General features: G+C 44.2%; 1 protein-coding gene across 1 annotated transcript in view; it reads right to left on the bottom strand.

The window, feature by feature from the left end:
• Window positions 1-18,926, bottom strand: part of MAPK1 (mitogen-activated protein kinase 1) — a 113,068-nt gene that overhangs the window by 5,731 nt on the left and 88,411 nt on the right. Inside the window, exons 7-8 of the mRNA XM_058281750.1 lie at window positions 8,386-8,495; window positions 6,213-6,338 (exon numbers count right to left, since the gene is read on the bottom strand). Coding sequence (XP_058137733.1) covers window positions 6,222-6,338; window positions 8,386-8,495 — 227 coding nt within the window. The 3' untranslated portion in view covers window positions 6,213-6,221. The remainder of the gene's footprint in view (window positions 1-6,212; window positions 6,339-8,385; window positions 8,496-18,926) is intronic.

Genomic DNA, 18,926 nt, shown 5'->3' with positions numbered 1-18,926 from the left:
TTCTTAACAAATTCCTTAAACACTTCGAACATAAAACTGGGAACTCTACTGACTTCAGAGAATGCTGCTGTGATAATCAGAATAAAATGTTTGCAAAAGAACTGAGTCTATAGTTTAATAAATGCTTTTAGCTCCGGCTACCTCTGGATTCCCTTTAAATTCTAGATGATTAAATTATAAACTCAGGCTAGATGTTGGTAACCTACTTTGAAATGCATAGGAGACATAAGATGGATTGATATGTAGATGGAAGAATTAATAGATGTGAAAAAGCAAGTACAGGTGGGAAGATGGGTGCCCACTATAAAGTTTCTTCAACTTTTTGAAATAGTTGAAATTTACCTTGGGGAAGCAGACTTGGCCCAATGGTTAGGGCATCCGTCTACCACATGGGAGATCCGCGGTTCAAACCCTGGGCCTCCTTGACCCATGTGGAACTGGCCCACGCACAGTGCTGATGTGTGCAAGGAGTGCCGTGCCACATAGGGTTGTCCTCGTGTGGGGGAGCCCCACGCACAAGGAGTGCGCCCCGTAAGGAGAGCCGCCCAGTGCGAAAGAAAGTGCAGCCTGCCCAGGAATGGTGCCGCACACACAGAGAGCTGATGCAACATGATGATGCAACAAAATGAGACATAGATTCCCGTGCTGCTGACAACAACATAAGTGGACAAAGAAGAACACACAGCAAATAGACACAGAGAACAGATATCTGGGGCAGGGCAGAGGGAAATAAATAAATAAATCTTTAAAAAAAAAAAAGAAAATTTCTTTGGAAAAATTCAATCTAAAAGCACACACAGAGCATCTGTATGCCTTAGGTACCCCTGGAAAAGCACCAATACACAGAGTGAAATCTCAGCCACCCCTCTACAGTGAGGACAATGACACCATCTGGGATCTCAGACCTGGGATAGTGTTTGGTCCTGATAATGCCAGCTCCAGAAGTCTGCAACTGTACCTGAGGCCCTGAAGAGCACCCTCCGTAACTCTTAGCCCACAGTCATCCATGCTGCTGACCTGGCCTCTTCTCCAGGGATATCCTGCTCTCACCCTTGAGAACTCCCAATTACCTAGGAGAAGGAGTCCAGGCTCCTCAGGGGGAGGTGGACTGAGGCTCCACCTGTGGTCACCTGCAGGGGCATGCTCCCTGGTGCTGCACCCCAGTACCTGCCAGCACATGACCACAGACTTCCAGAGGTGGCTCAAACACAGTTTCCTCTGAGTAGTGGCAGTCCTCTGTACCAGCACATGGGACACTGCAGCATGGTCCTTGTTTACCTACTCCCTGCTAGCAAACTGGGAACTGTGGGAAAGCAAAGTCTGGGTCATGCATTTTGTTGCCCTTACACCTGGCACTAGTAAGTGCTCAACATTGATTGAATGATGAAAATCTGAAATACCATGTCACATAGATGACCCTTCACACTAAAAATGTACAGTGTTCTATGTGTGTCTTTCTTGCCTACAAGGCTGTACAAGCCTTGGTGTCCAAGAGTACCTACTACAGAATAAGTATGCAGTGTATGTGGACTGAAACCAGGAAGACAATGGGGAAAAACAGGAGGTTACTAACTGGCCTAAGGAAAATGGCCTGCCAAAAGACTGTGAAGGAAGAAAAGCAACAGAAGTTAGAATTTCTAATAAGCACACACAGCAGGTGGGTTGTAGATTACCTGTCCTAGGCAATCTAATCTTGTGCAAAGACTGGCTGGGTACCCTGGAATATCTCCATGAAGAGAGACTGTGCTCCTGGGAGAGGAAGATCAATCCCCCTCCACTGTGAGCACCTAACAGGCAACCAGGGAGGAAGCTTAGGTTAGGAAACTCAAGTTAAGGTCTGAAACTGGTCAGTTCCTGGGGACTAGCTTTCTGTCAACAAGTGATTGTGCAAACCACCGTAGATTACAAATACTTCCTACTAGAATGTCATTTCAACTCGTGCTAGACTCTGCTGCACCGGGACTCTGCTCGTTGGAGCCCTGCTAACCCAGACTCCCCTCTCATTTACAGATTTCCTCAAGGGCCAGCTTAATGTGCTTCAACATTTCCTTCTGGTTTGTCTTTCTGGGTGTGTCCATTGGCAACACCAGGCTAAACAAGGATTTAACAGTGCCAGCCTCACCCCTCCCAGATGCCAGGAGTCTTCCAGGCTTTGCCTGTTCCCCATTCTCTCTCTTTTTTAAAAGATTTATTTTATTTATTGCCCCCCCGCCCTGCCCAGTTGTCTGTTCTCTGAGTTTATTTGCTATGTGTTCTTCTTTGTCCGCTTCTGTTGTTGTCAGGGGCACGGGAATCTGTGTCTCTCTTCGTTGCATCATCTTGCTGCGTCAGTTCTCCGTGTGTGCAGCACCACCCTGGGCAGGCTGCACTTTCTTTCATGCTGGGCAGCTCTCCTTACACGGCACACTCCTTGCGCGTGGGGCTCCCCTATGCGGGGGGCACCCCTGCGTGGCACGGCTCCACACGGGTCAAGGAGGCCCAAAGTTTGAAGCATGGACCTCCCATGTGGAAGCCTGACACCCTATCCACTGGGCCAAGTCCGCTACCCCCCATTCTCTCAACTGCACTGTTTTGCACCCCCACAGCCTAGTCAGAGCTGACAGACCCTTTTGCCTGGGAGATGATAAATTTGGCTTTAGCTCATTTTCCTACTCAGTCTTTCTCTAGTTTCAACCCCCTACTCTTACGTCAGACCTCTTTCCATCCCTCTGAATGCTTGTATCTACTTCCTGCCAATTTGGTTACTCTGCCTGGCTTTCAGGGCTCTTTACTCTGGAGGTTCTATTGGTCATGTCTGTTCTCCACTAATTTCTACCCTCCCTTTGTTTTCTGTTCCTATTGACGGGGCTGGAAGGCTGTCACTTGTACTCCTGGACTTTTGTGGCTGCTGGTTTCTGGTTAGGTCCTCTCAATGGTAGGCATTGACAGTAAAAGCCCCGTTCCCTTCCTTTTTCTGCTTCTAATGATACACACAGTATACAAGAGGAGCCGTGGCTTTCAGAAGGAGGGTAGGCTCCTGAGGTTTAGAGGTATCTGAGAGTGAAAGTAACACTGTTAGGTGGCTCCAGGTGCCCAGCCCCCACCATTTCAGAGGCACTATGGACTCCTGGGCCCCTCCTCAGCAGTGACAACAGCTCTAACAGCAGCACCTACAGCAGATGCCTCAGCACCCTCACTTGCACAGTGACCAAGGGCCCCAGATGACACCATTTTCCCTTTCGTTCCTTTAACTGGAGACCAGGGAGACCAGGGAGAGCTTGCTTCCTTCCTGCAGTTACCAATCTGCAGGTAACCCTATCTGACCCTTTCTGATCTCCAGGCCTATTACACTTTCTGACCAATTTACATACCTTCATACCTTCCTATTTGAAACACCCAGAGCAGCTTGTGCTTTTAGGCCTGGAGGCTGACCCATACAAAGTCACCAAGGATGAGCCCTCAGCCTGAGCTATTGCCTCCAGACTCCAAAAGATGACCAAAAAAAAAAGACAGAAAAGGGAAAACGGAGTAGAAGGCTAACAGCAATCCCATACAAACACTCCTACAGAAACTGCACCTACAGAGGAAGACACCTGATCCTGTGATCCCGCCCAAGCCACCTCCTGTTCCCATTACCACCTTGGCACCATGACCATCTGTACTCTCCATGAGACCCTACCACTGCTGAAGGACACCTCCAGTTCCTTCCCGCCGGTTCTGTCCACTGAGTTTCTCCATCAACTGTGTCAGCCCTTGGTTTTAATTCTTCACATTGCTGTTCATTTTTACAGTGTTCTTACGCAACCCTATTCTTTCTCCTGTCATATGTCCTTTGAAATTGAGATCTGCATTTTCTTGTTTTGAACACTTGCATGTGTTTGCTTGTTTTTTTTTTTAAATAAATCTACTGATTTCATCACATTTCCCACTACACCTTATGGCCAAAGTTTACACAGCTTTTGCACAGGCCCATGCAAGTCCCACTTGGCCAGGTCAGCCTCCTCCCTCCTCAACAGAGGCTTTCCTAGCTTCGCTTGCCTACATTCCCTGTCTGGAATGAGAGCAGTGTTTGGGTCTACTGCACACAGCATTAACCACATAACATGGCCCCTGCTCCGGAGCTTCTGAAGGGAAGGGTGACTTGGCATTTCTTTGGAATCGCTGTCATTAGAAGTGGTGGGTACAGAGGGCTCTGTAATACTTTGGATTTATTTAAGTGGTGGCGTTACTTTCCATGGCAGGAAGGGAGTCCTGAAACACCCTTTCTGAGAGATGTTCAGGTACTATGAAGTTGCCCAAAGATAGGTCAGAAGGAAAGGATAAGAACCAAAGCATGACCAATCTCTACCATGAACAAGCAGTGGCTAAATCATCACATTCATTCTCCTTAAGTAAAGACAAAAGGGACTTCTGGTCCCCCCCACCCCCCAAAAAAAAAAAAAAAAACAAAAAACGAAAGAGAGGGGAGAGAGATCCCTAAAAGAATATAAATAACTTTCTAAATTATTTTAAAGTCTAAATTAAAGAAAACACTTTTCAAACAGCAACTTGAAAAAGAATGCTACAGAATCCTGAGGAACATGCTGTTCTGAAGAATTGGATTAGAATGCTAGCCTGGGGAAGCAGACTTGGCCCAATGGATAGGGCGTCCGTTTACAACATGGGAGGTCCGCGGTTCAAACCCCGGGTCTCCTTGACCCGTGTAGAAGCTGGCCCACAAGCAGTGCTGATGCACACAAGGAGTGCTGTGCCATGCAGGGGTGCCCCCCACATAAGGGAGCCCCACGCGCAAGGAGCGCGCCCCGTAAGGAGAGCTGTCCAGCATGAAAGAAAGTGCAGCCTGCCCAGGAATGGTGCTGCACACAGGGAGAGCTGACACAAGATGGAGCAACAAAGAGAGACAGATTCCCATGCCGCTGACAACAACAGAAGTGGACAAAGAGGAACACACAGCAAAATGGACACAGAAAACAGACAACTGGGGGGGAACGGGAGAGAGAGAGAAAAAAAAGAATGCTAGTTTGAGGCCCACTGCCAGTTGCCTGGACAGGGGTGGGGTGGGGGTGGGGGTGGGCTTTCTTTTGTGGAGAGTGAATCTAACCCAGACACCACGTGTCCCAGCTAACCACCCTCTTTTTTTTTTTTTAAAGATTTATTTATTATTTATTTTAATTCCCCCCTCCCCCCGGTTGTCTGTTCTCTGTGTCTATTTGCTGCATCTTGTTTCTTCTGTCTGCTTCTGTTGTGTCAGCGGCACGGAAAGTGTGAGCGGTGCCATTCCTGGGCAGGCTGCACTTCCTTTCGCACTGGGCGGCTCTCCTTACAGGGCGCACTCCTTGCGCGTGGGGCTCCCCTACATGGGGGACACCCCTGCGTGGCACCGCACTCCTTGCGCGCATCAGCACTGCGCATGGGCCAGCTCCACATGGGTCAAGGAGGCCCGGGGTTTGAACCGTGGACTTCCCATGTGGTAGACGGACGCCTTAACCACTGGGCCAAGTCCGTTTTCCCCCCACCCTCTTCATACACACTGGTACCACAAACTTTTCTAAACACGAAGTCATGCTATAAAAGCCTGTGTAAGCCTGTGTCTTGGTTGTAGCACCTACGCAGCTTTCTTTCCTACTCTTGGGAATGTAACTCCCCTTTCCTTTCTTTGCCTGCTTCCCTGTTCTCTTCTTATATGCGTTTTCCTCTCCTGCCTGCCAACCTCTCTCTTCTCCTTGACTCTGTCCTGACTGCCATGTGTACACTGCACTTAGGAGGTTACTGAATACAATTCCATGTTCTCAATTCTAAGACCTCTGCCCCCAAAGTTGTAAGTTAACATTTCTGTATGAAGTGCAAAATAAATGCTTCAGGTAAGGAAGACCTCAAGCTTGTTTCTACATGTTTAGTTTCACAAAAATCTGCTTTTATAAGCTACCAGTTGCCTGAACACCGAAGTCTCACTGTAGCTATTATTCTAAAAAGTGCCACTTGCACTTCATATCATCTTCATGTTATAATTTATAGGTAAATATAAACTGCCAGGAGTGACAGCCTATCTTTTGAATAATGGCAAAAGACAAAGTTTAATAATTTCTTGTTTTAAACCATGATGCAATCACTATTACAAAAACTATGTTCAACTGAAGAGGAATACATTGAATTTTCTTTCCTTTTAAATATCACTTAAATTTATATTCCTTCTCCCTTGTTTAGGCTAATAAAATGGTAATAGCTCTAGATACCTGACAAATTTAAGATCTGTATCCTGGCTGGAATCTAGCAGTCTCTTCGAAAATGAGTTCTTTGAGTTTTTCCTTAGGCAAGTCATCCAATTCCATGTCAAACTTGAATGGTGCTTCAGCAATAGGCTTTAAGAAAAAAGATATTTAACAGACAAAATTTATGGTTAAGGCAATAATTTACCGATCCATAAAATGACTAAGATTTAAATTCTGAAATTTATGTCAGGACTGATATCTGAAAAAGTGACAGCCACAATCATCAGCACCTCTGCACTTGTGCCCCACTCCTGACATCACTTTCCAAATTAACAGATGGAGGCAACTCAAGCCCTTTCACATGTTCTTCTGAACATATCATAAGTCCTACAATAAATTTCAATGTAAAATTTAAGGCACTGAATGTTAAAATTTGCTGAAATTGGAGTGGGGTATATGTTTTTAAAATCAAACCCATGATATATGCATTTGACTAAATAAATGACAGTATCTTTATATGAAGAAATACTATGGAGACGTTAAAAATAAGGCTGCAAGGAAGATTCATATCATGGAAAATGCTCATGTTTGTGTTAAAAAGAATGAAATCTTTACTTTTAAAATTTATATATAGAAATGAAAGACTGGAAAGGAAATACTACAAAATTTTAACAATCACAACTGTGTAACAGAGCTAAAAAATAATCTTTCTTGTATTCTTCTACAAGTTCCTATTTTTTTAACCATGAACACTTACTCTATGAAAGATCAGTAATTTAAATATATATTTGTCTACTTGTCAAAGAATCTTCATACACAATTGTGACCAAAATGAAATTATTCAACCACCTAAAATTACTTATATTTTGATTTTTAAATACCCATAGCTAATATAATGCTACATTACTAACAGAGTGATGAAAGAGCTGTCAATTAATAAATGCCCAGTTAATTACCAGGGACTCCCAGATCTTATCTCATGTTATCTTACAGCAGTTCTCTAAAGGAAGGATAGTCACCCCCCTTGAAGGATAGTTCTCTGGTTCTTTGTACTGCATGGGCTCACATGAGGCCTCATGCACACAGTATCTCTCCTAAATATCTACTACCTCTGCCACCTAGTGTGGGGGGGCACTACACCACCTCACCGATTAGGACCTGGAGGCCTAAAAAAGCTCCAGCTCACGAGGTAGGAAGAATCTGAACAAAACCTTGTTTTCCCACCTATTCCTATGCTACTTATTACGCTGTGGGCATCTTTGCAAGTTGCCGCAATTGTTTTTAGGAGGGGGAAGTCAGGGTAGATGGACAAGCTGATTTATAAACACTTCCTCTTTTAAAATTTGTAGTCTTTCATTTATCAGCTTTCGGCTTTTGGTGTTTTTTTTTCCTCTCCTCTTCCATTTCCCTCTTTAATTTTAACATACCACATTTTGTTTTCCCTCTTTCAAAACAGGAGTGTAAAAGCTTACTGTCTATGCATAAGAGACAACTAAAACGGATCCAAATGTTTGGTTCACGTTGCATTTTTCTTTGTTATTTTCTAGAGAATAAAGTGAAAACTGAGCCCCCAGAGGAACCAAAGAGCCAAGGAATAAGAACTGTCCTGTAGGGAACATTGAAAAACAGCATCCTTCCTTGGGAGTACTGTATGCTCTGAAGACTTCCTGTATCCACCCCTGGACCTACTGTTTCTTACCCACAACAGGCCTCCTGTGACCTTACCTCCAGGGAATGGCCCCACCAGACATGGAGTTGCCCAAGTCAGAGCCTGACTCCCAGGGAGGCAACTTGGCCTCACTGCTGGCCCGCACCCTCCCAGCAGGCAGCCACACCCCTCTCCATCCTCAAGGCCAGCCCATTGGTACAAAATGTTCCTTCCTGCTACAGACTACAACAATGGTCTCCAACCTCCTCAGACCCTTCCCAACCCAGGCGCCACACTGGTAGAACTGTTCCTCTTTATCCATCCATTTATTTCCCTGGCCCTGACCCCTGTGCTACAGGTAATTTGTAAGAAAGTTTCTAAGACAGAAGGGGTTTGGGGTGGGGGTCCAAATAGGGGCTCATTGGGAGGACTAGGTATGCACCATGTATCTCTCAGGGCAATCTGCACATGACGACAGGGCCCTCCTGTTTAGGCCCCCTGCTGGCTAATATGCACTCCTGAGAAGCAGCCAGAAGCATGGACTCTTACCTCATCACTTGGATCATAATACTGCTCCAGATACGGGTGGGCCAGAGCCTGTTCTACTTCAATCCTCTTGTGAGGGTTGAATGTCAACATTTTATCCAGTAAGTCCAGAGCTACAAAGAGAAATGTTTTGCAATAGTAAGAAGTAGAAGGAATAGTCACCAAGATGCTTTCCATTTCCTGTTTAAGGAACTGACCCACAAAACAAAGCTGTAGGGAGAATAGCTGGCACTCAGAGTACCTTTTATCTCTCTAAACCTCACAAGACCTTGTGTTAAGGTCGGTACTTAATGACCATCTTGACAATCACAGACCCCAAGGCTCAGAGGTGAAGTGATCTGCTACAGGCTACAGAGCCAGAAAGTAGAATCACCAGGATTCAAATCCAGATCTGCCTCCAAAGCCTGGACTTTTCCTAAATCACTACTCTGCTTTAAAGGCATCAAGAGAAAAGGTTTTATGAATGTGCTTCTCTCAAATAAACTCCAAAGTCATTTTTGCAATGGTCTATTTGCCTCTCAACCTACAGAAAAGGCCTGGATTTTGAGGTCATAGAGGGAAACAGTCACTTGGCCTCCTGTTCATGTCAACCTCCTCTTTCCAGGCCCTGGCTGAGTCATTTGTAACCATAGTCCCTGGTCTACTCTGTGACTTGGAGCTTTTCTCCAGGTATTTTCAGGACTTGGAGTTATCCTAAATGATATTGCAGGGACAGATGCTGAACATTATATATCCTACCATAATCCATTGAATGGACTGGGGGAGACTAAACTACAATGTAAACTATTATCCATGTGGTGCAGGAGTGCTCAAAATGTGTTCACCAAATGCAATGAATGTGCCACAATGATGAAAGAGGTTGGTGATGTGAGAGCAGTGGTGTGGGGGTGTGTGGGGTACATGGAAACCTCTTATATTTTTTCAATGTAACATTTTTTGTGATCTATGTGTCTTCAAAAAAATACAATTAAAAAAAGATGGGGGGAAACGGACTTGGCCCAGTGGTTAGGGCGTCCGTCTACCACATGGGAGGTCCGCGGTTCAAACCCCGGGCCTCCTTGACCCGTGTGGAGCTGGCCCATGCGCAGTGCTGATGCGTGCAAGGAGTGCGGTGCCACGCAGGGGTGTCCCCCGCGTAGGGGAGCCCCACGCGCAAGGAGTGCACCCCGTAAGGAGAGCCCCCCAGCGCGAAAGAAAGTACAGCCTGCCCAGGAATAGCGCCGCCCACACTTCCCCAGCCGCTGACGACAAGAGAAGCGGACAAAGAAACAAGACGCAGCAAATAGACACAGAGAACAGACAACGGTGTGTGTGTGTGTGTGTGTGTAAATAAATAAATAAATAAATCTTTAAAAAAAAAAGATGGGGGTGGGGAGGTGGGGAATATGGGAACCTCTTACGTTTTTTTAATACAACATTTTGTGTGATCTACTAACTTAAAAAAAAGATAATTGAAAAATATGATAATTTAAAAATTAAAAAAAAAAAAAGGCACTCTCAACCTGGCCAGTGTTTGGCAGCACAGCATTCCTTTACGTAGAGAGTACGTAGAGAGTACAGTAGGTAGCGAGTGTGGTATCTGCATGAACTAATGGAGGGGCAGCTAATGAACAGTTCACTCTGCTGACCACTAAGAGCTAGTGTTCAGGACCACCTCGAGTAATGAGGATGGGCAAAGGGCATGGCTAACAGTGGTTGGGACAAGTTAAGGGAAATGTGACAAAATACTTCCTGTATTTAGTATTTGGAGTAGGTGTTGAAGAGAAAGAATACCCGCTAGAAAATACATTATTCTGGCATAAAGGCAGCAAAGGGAGCTTCTTTTAAAAATAGTTTACATCTATCTCCTTGCTCACAGCCCTTGAGGCACTCCTGAAAAATCCAGGAGCTCAAGGAACAAATCTTAAAAATTACTAGCCAATATAAGGAACACGAATTCTAACAGACTATACTCATACTAAAACAAAGCAAAACAAAACAGTCACTGATATCTGCTTAAAGAGGCCTGTCTTCTTAAAATGATAATGTCTTATTAGGTTATCTGCAAATGGCAACATCAACCTTATTCATATGCAAATCAGCAACACTACTAGGTTCTAAGAGATCTTTGTCCTTTTTTAAAAATTAAAACCAAAAAGCATTACTTAATAACCAAGAAGTAAAATTTGGTACAATTCAAGATCAGTTTAAGATATCACTTTTAGCTTACTACTTTTTCTTTTCCCCCACAAGAATAACATTTATTTTGAATTTATTTTTATTTTTTGTCTTTATTTTTTTAATGTTACATTAAAAAAATATGAGGTCCCCATATCCTCCCCACACCCCTCACCCCACTCCTCCCCCCATAACAACAACCTCCTCCATCATCATGAGACATTCATTACACTTGGTGAATATATCTCTGAGCACTGCAGCACCTCATGGTCAATGGTCCACACCATAGCCCACACTCTCCCACAGTCCACCCAGTGGGCCATGGGAGGACATACAATGTCCAGTAACTGTCCCTGCAGCACCACCCAGGACAACTCCAAGTTCCGAAAATAAGTTTGTTGGGTAATCACTAAGAAATGTTGTTTGATCCCTGAGAGCAGGTCAGTTACCCTTCTGAAGTGATTGCTCTAGTGCAAGAAAGCCAACTAAGAGACATCAGGTAGATGCCAAAGAGAACCTGCATCCAGGCTCCTGGAAAGGGGCTTACTTGCCCTCATTCTCAGCTCTGGCCCCCACATACAATTTCCTCTGTAGCATGCCATCATAGTGGCAACCCTTGATCTTCAGACAAAAGGAGATAAGAAATATGGCAAACCATGTGTTTCTCACATAATGAGAAAATAACAAAGAACCTTTCTCATGTCCCTAAGTGAGCGGTAATAAAGTTAAAAAACAAAAACAAAAACGCCATTCCATGGAAAAGTTAAAACATAAATTTCTACATTTTCAAATTTATATTTGCTTCTACCTCTAATCTTTTCAATACACATTCATAAGTGTACTTGCATGATTTCAAATGACACTCTGATTTACAAGACAGACCCTTTTCAGAGCACAGACAATTCCTAGGAATCCAGGTATATCTGGCATTGAAGCAGTCTGGCCAGCAGAAGAAGTGGTCAGTCCTGTGACAAGGTTAGGGAGGGGTGGCCATGGTGGTCAGCAGTTCAGGACCTTGGCTCAAATCCCAGTTCTACAGAATTCCTGGCAGGTGTGTAAATACAGCACTTGCCCCTCCACGAGCTTTAGACCCTATCATCTGTAATACGGATAATAAAACCTACCTTAGTCCCTGCCCCCAACCATCACTTCCCAAGAAGAGCTCACAGACAATTTTCCAAGGCCTTTCTTAAGAGAAGATTAAAGGTCACTTGGCCTTTTGCCCCAGTAGAAACCATCTGTCGTTAAAGTTCAGGAGGACCCGGCCATGTTTCAGATTCTAACAGCATTATTTCTAAACTACTGGGGGTGGGCTGGGGGCTGGGCTGGTACAGGACACTTCCCCCTCCATATCTTGTTGGTATTAATAAGTACAGAAGCACATCAAGACAACTGGACATTCTGCAGCTTAAGCATTTCTAAAACAAACCTAAGAGTTCTTTATAAAGTTTAATTCTAGACCCTTCCAAGCAAAGATTTCAAAGGAAGACAGCTTTTCTTTCGCTACTTGAAAAATAAATGAGTCGCCAGCCTCTTTTTTACTGCAAGTGCTATTTCTGCATTATTCACAGCTACAGAAGAAGAAAAGGAGAGAAATGAGAAGCAGCTGGCAGGAGATGATCTTGCAGTCAAAGTGCCCAGCTCTCCCTCCTCCCAAATCGCACAGCAATCAGTTGGCACCACTAAGCTGTCTGGCATGAATCCTGGTAGAGAGTTAGGCTTACTCTGGTGCAGGTTGTATCTCCCCTAAGAGACTGGACAACATCTGACCATGATCCCTGATTCTGTTGCCCTCTTGGAATCCCACACCTTCTCTTTAACTTCAAAAAGACCACAGCAACCTGAGCCCACATTTTCTTCTAGTCCGTTAGCCCCTTTTTCCTGTTTTAGCCCAGACCCTACAGTGAATCATCTGACTGGTTCTCTACAGCCCCTCTTTGGCTGCAACCTGTCACTTCCGTATTCAACTCCAGTGGCTGACTCAGCCCAGTGAAAAAAGACCTGTCATTGCAACAGGAGTTCTCAAATTTTTTTAATCTCAAAACTTCTTTTACACTCTTAAAAACTATTGAGGATCAATTAAAAAAGCAACCAACTCAGATCATAAGGCAAATAACTGCACAATGCTTTTCCTCCAGAAAGCCACTGTATTTAGCAGGTTTTATGTGCATTTCCAGTTGTCACAGAAACATAAAAAAGATGCACTCAGGGGAAGCGGATGTGTCTCAAGCAATTGGGCACCTGCCTCCCACATGGCAGGTTCTGGGTTTGGTTCCCGGTGCCTCCTAAAGATATAAGCAGACAACATGTAGACAGGTAAGGGAGCCATGGATCCAGTAAATAGTCATTTTTACTGCTTCATCAAGGGCATTTTTTTTTTTTAATTAATTTCTCTCCCCTTCCCCACCCCCCCAGTTGTCTGCTCCCTGTGACCATTCGCTGTGTGTTCTTCTGTGACTGCTTCTATCCTTATCAGCGGCACCGGGAATCTGTGTTTCTTTTTGTTGCATCATCTTGTGTCAGCTCTGTGTGTGTGCAGTGCCATTCTTGGGCAGGCTGCACTTTCTTTTGCGCTGGGCGGTTCTCCTTACGGGGCATACTCCTTGCGCGGGGCGGGGGGTCTCCTATGCGGGGGACACCCCTGCATGGCACAGCACTCCTTGTGCACATCAGTGCTGTGCACGGGCCAGCTCCACACCGGTCAGGGAGGCCCAGGGTTTGAACCACGGACTCCCCATGTGGTAGGCGTACGCCCTATCCATCGGGCCAAGTCTGCTTCCCTCAAGGACATTCTTAAGTGAAACTGGCATTTGTTCTTGACTCGGAATAGGTGGCAATGAAGAATCCGAGGACCACTCATGCACTGAGGCCACTGCCTTGATTTGTGTCAGGAGACCGTGGTCTGGTTACCACTGCTTTTGCACCAGGAATGTAGATGTCAACACAGAAAAACATGTAATACCTTGGTATGATTATGAAAGTAGTTTTAACCTCATGGGTACCCTGAAAATATCTTGGGGACTCTCAGGAGTACATTGAGAACTGTTGTGCTCAAAAGCCTCATGATTTTCTGCCTCATCTGGGCCCTTGGCGGCTCCGGGAAATCCTTTGTCAGCCTTATTCTCTATTCCAAGATTCTTCCCAACTCTAACCAACTGAACCATGCCCTTCCTGCCAATGGACTCTCATTACTCTCCAAAGATCTTACTGAGGGTGCTACTGAGAGACTAAGGCGTGATCATTTTGGGCTTCCCACCCACCTGATCGATACACACTCATACTTACCTTTTCCAAGAATAAAGACTCTCCCCTATTCAAAGTCCATCCTCGCCAACTTACGACTTGTCCCACAAACCCTTCGACCTTATTTGCACTTGCCATTCTGTCGCCACTTTTCATTCCCATTCACCATCTCAACTGTCTTCCTCTGATTGGAAAACCCACTCACATTTTTCAGTCTGTATCCAGCTAGCCCTTCCTACTGCATGGACACTAATGAATATGCCACTTTCTTACAATGTCATCTTTTACTCTGTAAAATCACACAATGCTAGTTCTTTTCTGCCTTTTCTCTATTCTTCAAGGGTCTATCTTCCTATTCCGTGGCCCATGGAAGGTTTGTATCCTCCATCTTTTTTTTTTTAGATTTATCTTTTATTTATTTCTCTCCCCTTCCCCGCCCAACCCCCCTCCCCCAGTTGTCTGCTCTCTGTGTCCATTTGTTGTGTGTTCTTCTGTCCCTGCTTGTATTCCTGTTAGCGGCACCCGGAATCTGTGTCTCATTTTGTTGCGTCATCTTGCTGTGTCAGCTCTCTGTGTGTGCAGCGCCATTCCTGGGCAGGCTGCACTTCTTTTCACATGGTGCAGCTCTCCTTATGGGGCGCACTCCTTGTCCGAGGGGCTCCCCTACGCGGGGGGCACCCCTGCGTGGCATGGCACTCCTTGCGTGCATCAGCATTGTGCATGGGCCAGCTTCACATGGGTCAGGAGGCCCTGGGTTTCAACCTCGGTCCTCCCATGTGGTAGGCAGACGCCCTATCCGTTGGGCCAAACCTGCTTCCCTCCTCCATCTTCTTAAGCATCTCATTCTCCCACCTTTTCAACCTCTTGCATGATTTCAACTGCCAGGTGTTAAATAACTCCCAAACCTATTGTTAGCCCAGAACTTCCACCCAAGCTTCAGATTTATAAATATAATGTAATTAAAAAATACAATGTAATATAACAGTGGCCATCCTGTGACCTCATTTACAATACAGGTACATATACGGGCAATAACAAGGTCAGGAAGGTTATAAATCAAACAGTAGGTTATCTGAAAAATGGGGATAAACTTCTGACATATATGAACCTGCAATATTTTTAATTTAAAAAATAAACAAAACTGGAAGAGAAAAAGCAAGTTTAGATCTTTCTTCACCAGGATGGCTAGGGTGCCTTGGTGGGGGGAGCTCATAGGCCTGCCAAGGAGAACCTGCTGATGCTGGGCTTGACCACACACCCTGTGCTACAATGACCAGTTAGGGGTGGGCATGTCATCTAAGGCAATGAGTGTCTGCCCCAGGACTTGGGATAAAACAAGAAACAGATGAGTGTGAGCCTGGAGCTGCTGATGGCCATCTGGACACCATGAGAAAAGAGATTGTCTAACAATAAAGACAACACAGAGGAAGGCAAAGCTGAACAACAGAGAAGTCCAGAATCTGGTCAAAGTGGCTGCACGTCTGGACTTTATTGTTATGAGAGCCAAAAAAGTCCTTCTTGGAATCTGAGCCAGTTCGCTTGCTGTGTGGAACTAAAAAGGGCCCCAATAGCCTCTCCCAGCTGTGTGAATGACCCACTCAAGTTCCCTCAGTCACCATCACCCATTGCTCCATCACTCACTCAATAACACTGCCAATCTATTTCATTCCATTTCTCTATGCATTTTATTTTACATAATTGAGATTATAGTATATATAACAAATGCTATATTAGTTTCCCCAAGTAAATATTGCTCATTAGTATTTTCTTATGCTTTGAAAACTTTGTAAATATAATTTTAGTGGATTTATAATATTCTTTTAAATGAATATATCATAAGTTACTGAACCATTTGATGAGCACAATTGGCATCTAGGTTGTTTCTAACGGCTAAGAGGTGACAAGTTGAACATGACCCAAACCAAATTCTTACTATCTTCCAAACTGCTCCTCCTATAGTTTTCCTCATTTCAGAATTTCCTTCCATGACTTTATGCTCTTGTAAGGCTTCAGCCTTACAAGTTCTCTCTACTTGTTATACACTAGTAATGTTAATGGTGAGCATGACACTGATAACCAATCATTCACTTAATCTTTCCACTTACCTTGAGGGAGGAACTCTAATTTGTTCCAATTTTGAAATAAGGAAGTTATGAAACAGAAAAGCTAAATTAATTGTCTAAAGTCAAAGCCAAAGATGGAACTCAGAAAGCTGATTCCAGAGCTGTGTTGCCGGCTATGTAACAGTGACATGGATCCTTTAAATGCTATTCAATTTGGAATACTTTGTACCTCTTGTTGACACGTGACCTGTCTAATCTTTTTTAAGTTTTAACTTCCATGTGATCCAACCTACTATCTTTCCATCATGATTGTTTTCTTGGTTGGTACGTGTTTAACACTTAGGAATACAGTCTTTCTCCATGCAAAGATCAGAAAACTATCAAATACTCTAATATTGTTAGTTGTACATGGCATGATTTTTTAAAAAGCATTTAATCATCAATTCTTTTTGAATTCATTTTGACATGAGTAATAATTTAAAATTATTTTCTTTCAAATAGCTATCCAACTATTCTAGCACCATCTGTTGAATAATAATTTCATCCCCCTCACTGGAGTCATTCTGGAGAGAATCTTAACCTAGGCTCCTTTGAAGAAAAATCTACAATACTTCGAGTTCAAGAACTCAGTAACCAGCAATTTCCAATAAGCATATAAGAAAATGTTCAACCTCATTCTCAATTAGAGAAAAACAAATTAAAATGCTACTTCCCTCACTTGGTTTGGCGGACCCAAAAGTTCAATACCCAGAAGTGCAGGAACAAAAGACATGAGAGAATGGTCAAATTGCCTTTCATGCCAACCAACTTACACTCTACCAACCATCTCTGAGAAAATCTGTTTCCCCACAGTCTTAACCTAAATGCAATAGGTTATCAAACTTTTTGATGCTTACTACGCTAAGAGAAAAAAAAACAACAACAAAACCACTAACTTTTTTATGTTAATACTTTGTATTATGAGTAAAAATGAATACCTTTTCCTATATTTAAGAGAGATTTACATTTCCTTTTTTATAATTACCATTAACCTGACTTAAAAGCTCCACTGTTTCAGCTTCAAAGTTTTAAACTCTTGAGTTCCTCCACAGTATTCCATTCATTTCTTTGTCATTTTCATATCAATCTAGCCTATCAGCAACCTGCAGGCAGGTTTTTTTTTTTTAAATTTATTTCTTTCCCCTTCCCCCCACCCCTGTTGTCTGCTCTCTGTGTCCATTTGCTGTATGTTCTTCTGTGTCTGCTTGTATTCTTGTCAGTGGCATCGGGAATCTGTGTCTCTCTTTGTTGCGTCATCTTGCTGAGTCAGCTGTGTGTGTGTGGTACCACTCCTGGGCAGGTTGCACTTTTTTCGCGTGGGGCAGCTCTCCTTATGGGGCACACTCCTTGCGTGTGGGGCTCCCCTACACAAAGACACCCCTGTGTGGCATGGCACTCCTTGCGTGCATCAGCACGGCACATGGGCCAGCTCACCACATGAGTCAGGAGGCCCTGGGTTTGAACTCTGGACCTCCCATGTGGTAGGCAGACACTCTATCCATTGAGCCAAATCCACTTCCCTGCAGGCAGGTTTTTAATCTGTTTTATTGACGTTTTATATCCAGGGCCACACACTCATATCTATTTACTTAAGGAATGAATGTATGTATGTTTGTTAGAATAAAACTTGAAATAACCTGGGGGCAAATTCAATATGGCTGCAAATTCTTTGCAGCAACTCCGATCAATAACCCCTTCAAATCTGGGTTGATTCTGTGATTTGCATTAATCAAAAGAACATGGTTGTATCACTGTTTTAAGACCCAGCTTCAAGAAGCTGCGTAACTTGGGCTTTCACGCTTTTGGAATCCTTCTGCCATCACGACAAGCAGCCCAGTTGTGCTTACTGTGGGATGGGTGGCAACTGCACAAAGAACCAAACGCAAGATATGGTGAGCCCACCTCGGAACAAACCAACCCCAGGTAAGCCAGCAGATGACTGCAATGCAAGGCTGATCCCAGATGGCCAGCCCAAGGGGACACACAAACAAATACATGGCTGTTGTTTTAAACCACTGAGTTTCTAAGAGCTTTGTTATGCAGCGACAGACAACTGATATAAACCCAAATGTCCAATATGTGATGGGTTTAACACTTAGGGGTTATCCCTTCAAGGGAATACTATACAGCCCCATTCTTTTTAACTGCAGCTATGGAAAGATCTTTAAGATATGTAAACGAAAAAACCTAAGTCTTGTGATGTCAAAATCTAGACCTACAAATGCCAAAGGTGTAGATATTCACACAAAACCTTGTGATGTGGTACTATCACTAATCCCATTATAAATGAGGAAACTGAGGTCAGAAAGGTTAGTGGGAAGCTGATGTGGCCCAACGGATAGGGTGTCTGCCTACCACATGGGAGGTCCAAGGTTCAAACCCAGGGCCTCCTGACCTGTGTAATGAGCTGACCCACGCGCAGTGCTGATGTGTACAAGGAGTGCCGTGCCACGCAGGGGTGTCCCCCGTGTAGGGGAGTCCCACACGCAAGGAGTGCGCCCCCTAAGGAGAGCCGCCCAACGTGAAAAAGTGCAGCCTGCCCAGGAATGGCGCCGCACACACAGAGAGCTGACTCAGCAACAAGACACAGATTCCAGGTGTCACTGACAAGAATAAAAGCAGACACAGAAGAACACACAGTGAATGAACACAGAGAGCAGACAACTGGGGGAGAGGGGTAAGGGGAGAGAAAAAGGTTAAGTAGTTTGTCCAAGGTGACACAGATAATAAGTGGCTGGGCTGTGGAGGGAATCCTGAAATATGGCTGCAAAGCACATGCTCCAAACACACAACGTTCTACTGTTGCTCATCCAGCACCACCAACTCCCATTTCTCCATGTTCCTTATTTTATCCATAGTCCTTTTCCTTTTTTTCTTTTTAAATGTGTATCATATTGTCTTTATTTTTTAAAATTATTTTTAATGTTACATTAAAAAAATATGAGGTCCTCATATACCCCCACCCCCTCCATTTCTTTTTCACATTTACCCAAACTGACATTTCAAAATTAACTTCCTGGATTTAAGTGATGTTAATTATTA

Source organism: Dasypus novemcinctus, chromosome 19 (genome assembly GCF_030445035.2).
Source record: "Dasypus novemcinctus isolate mDasNov1 chromosome 19, mDasNov1.1.hap2, whole genome shotgun sequence".
NCBI lineage: Eukaryota > Metazoa > Chordata > Mammalia > Cingulata > Dasypodidae > Dasypus > Dasypus novemcinctus.
Note: the sequence above shows the minus strand (reverse complement) of the source record. Positions and strands in the feature narration are given on the sequence as shown.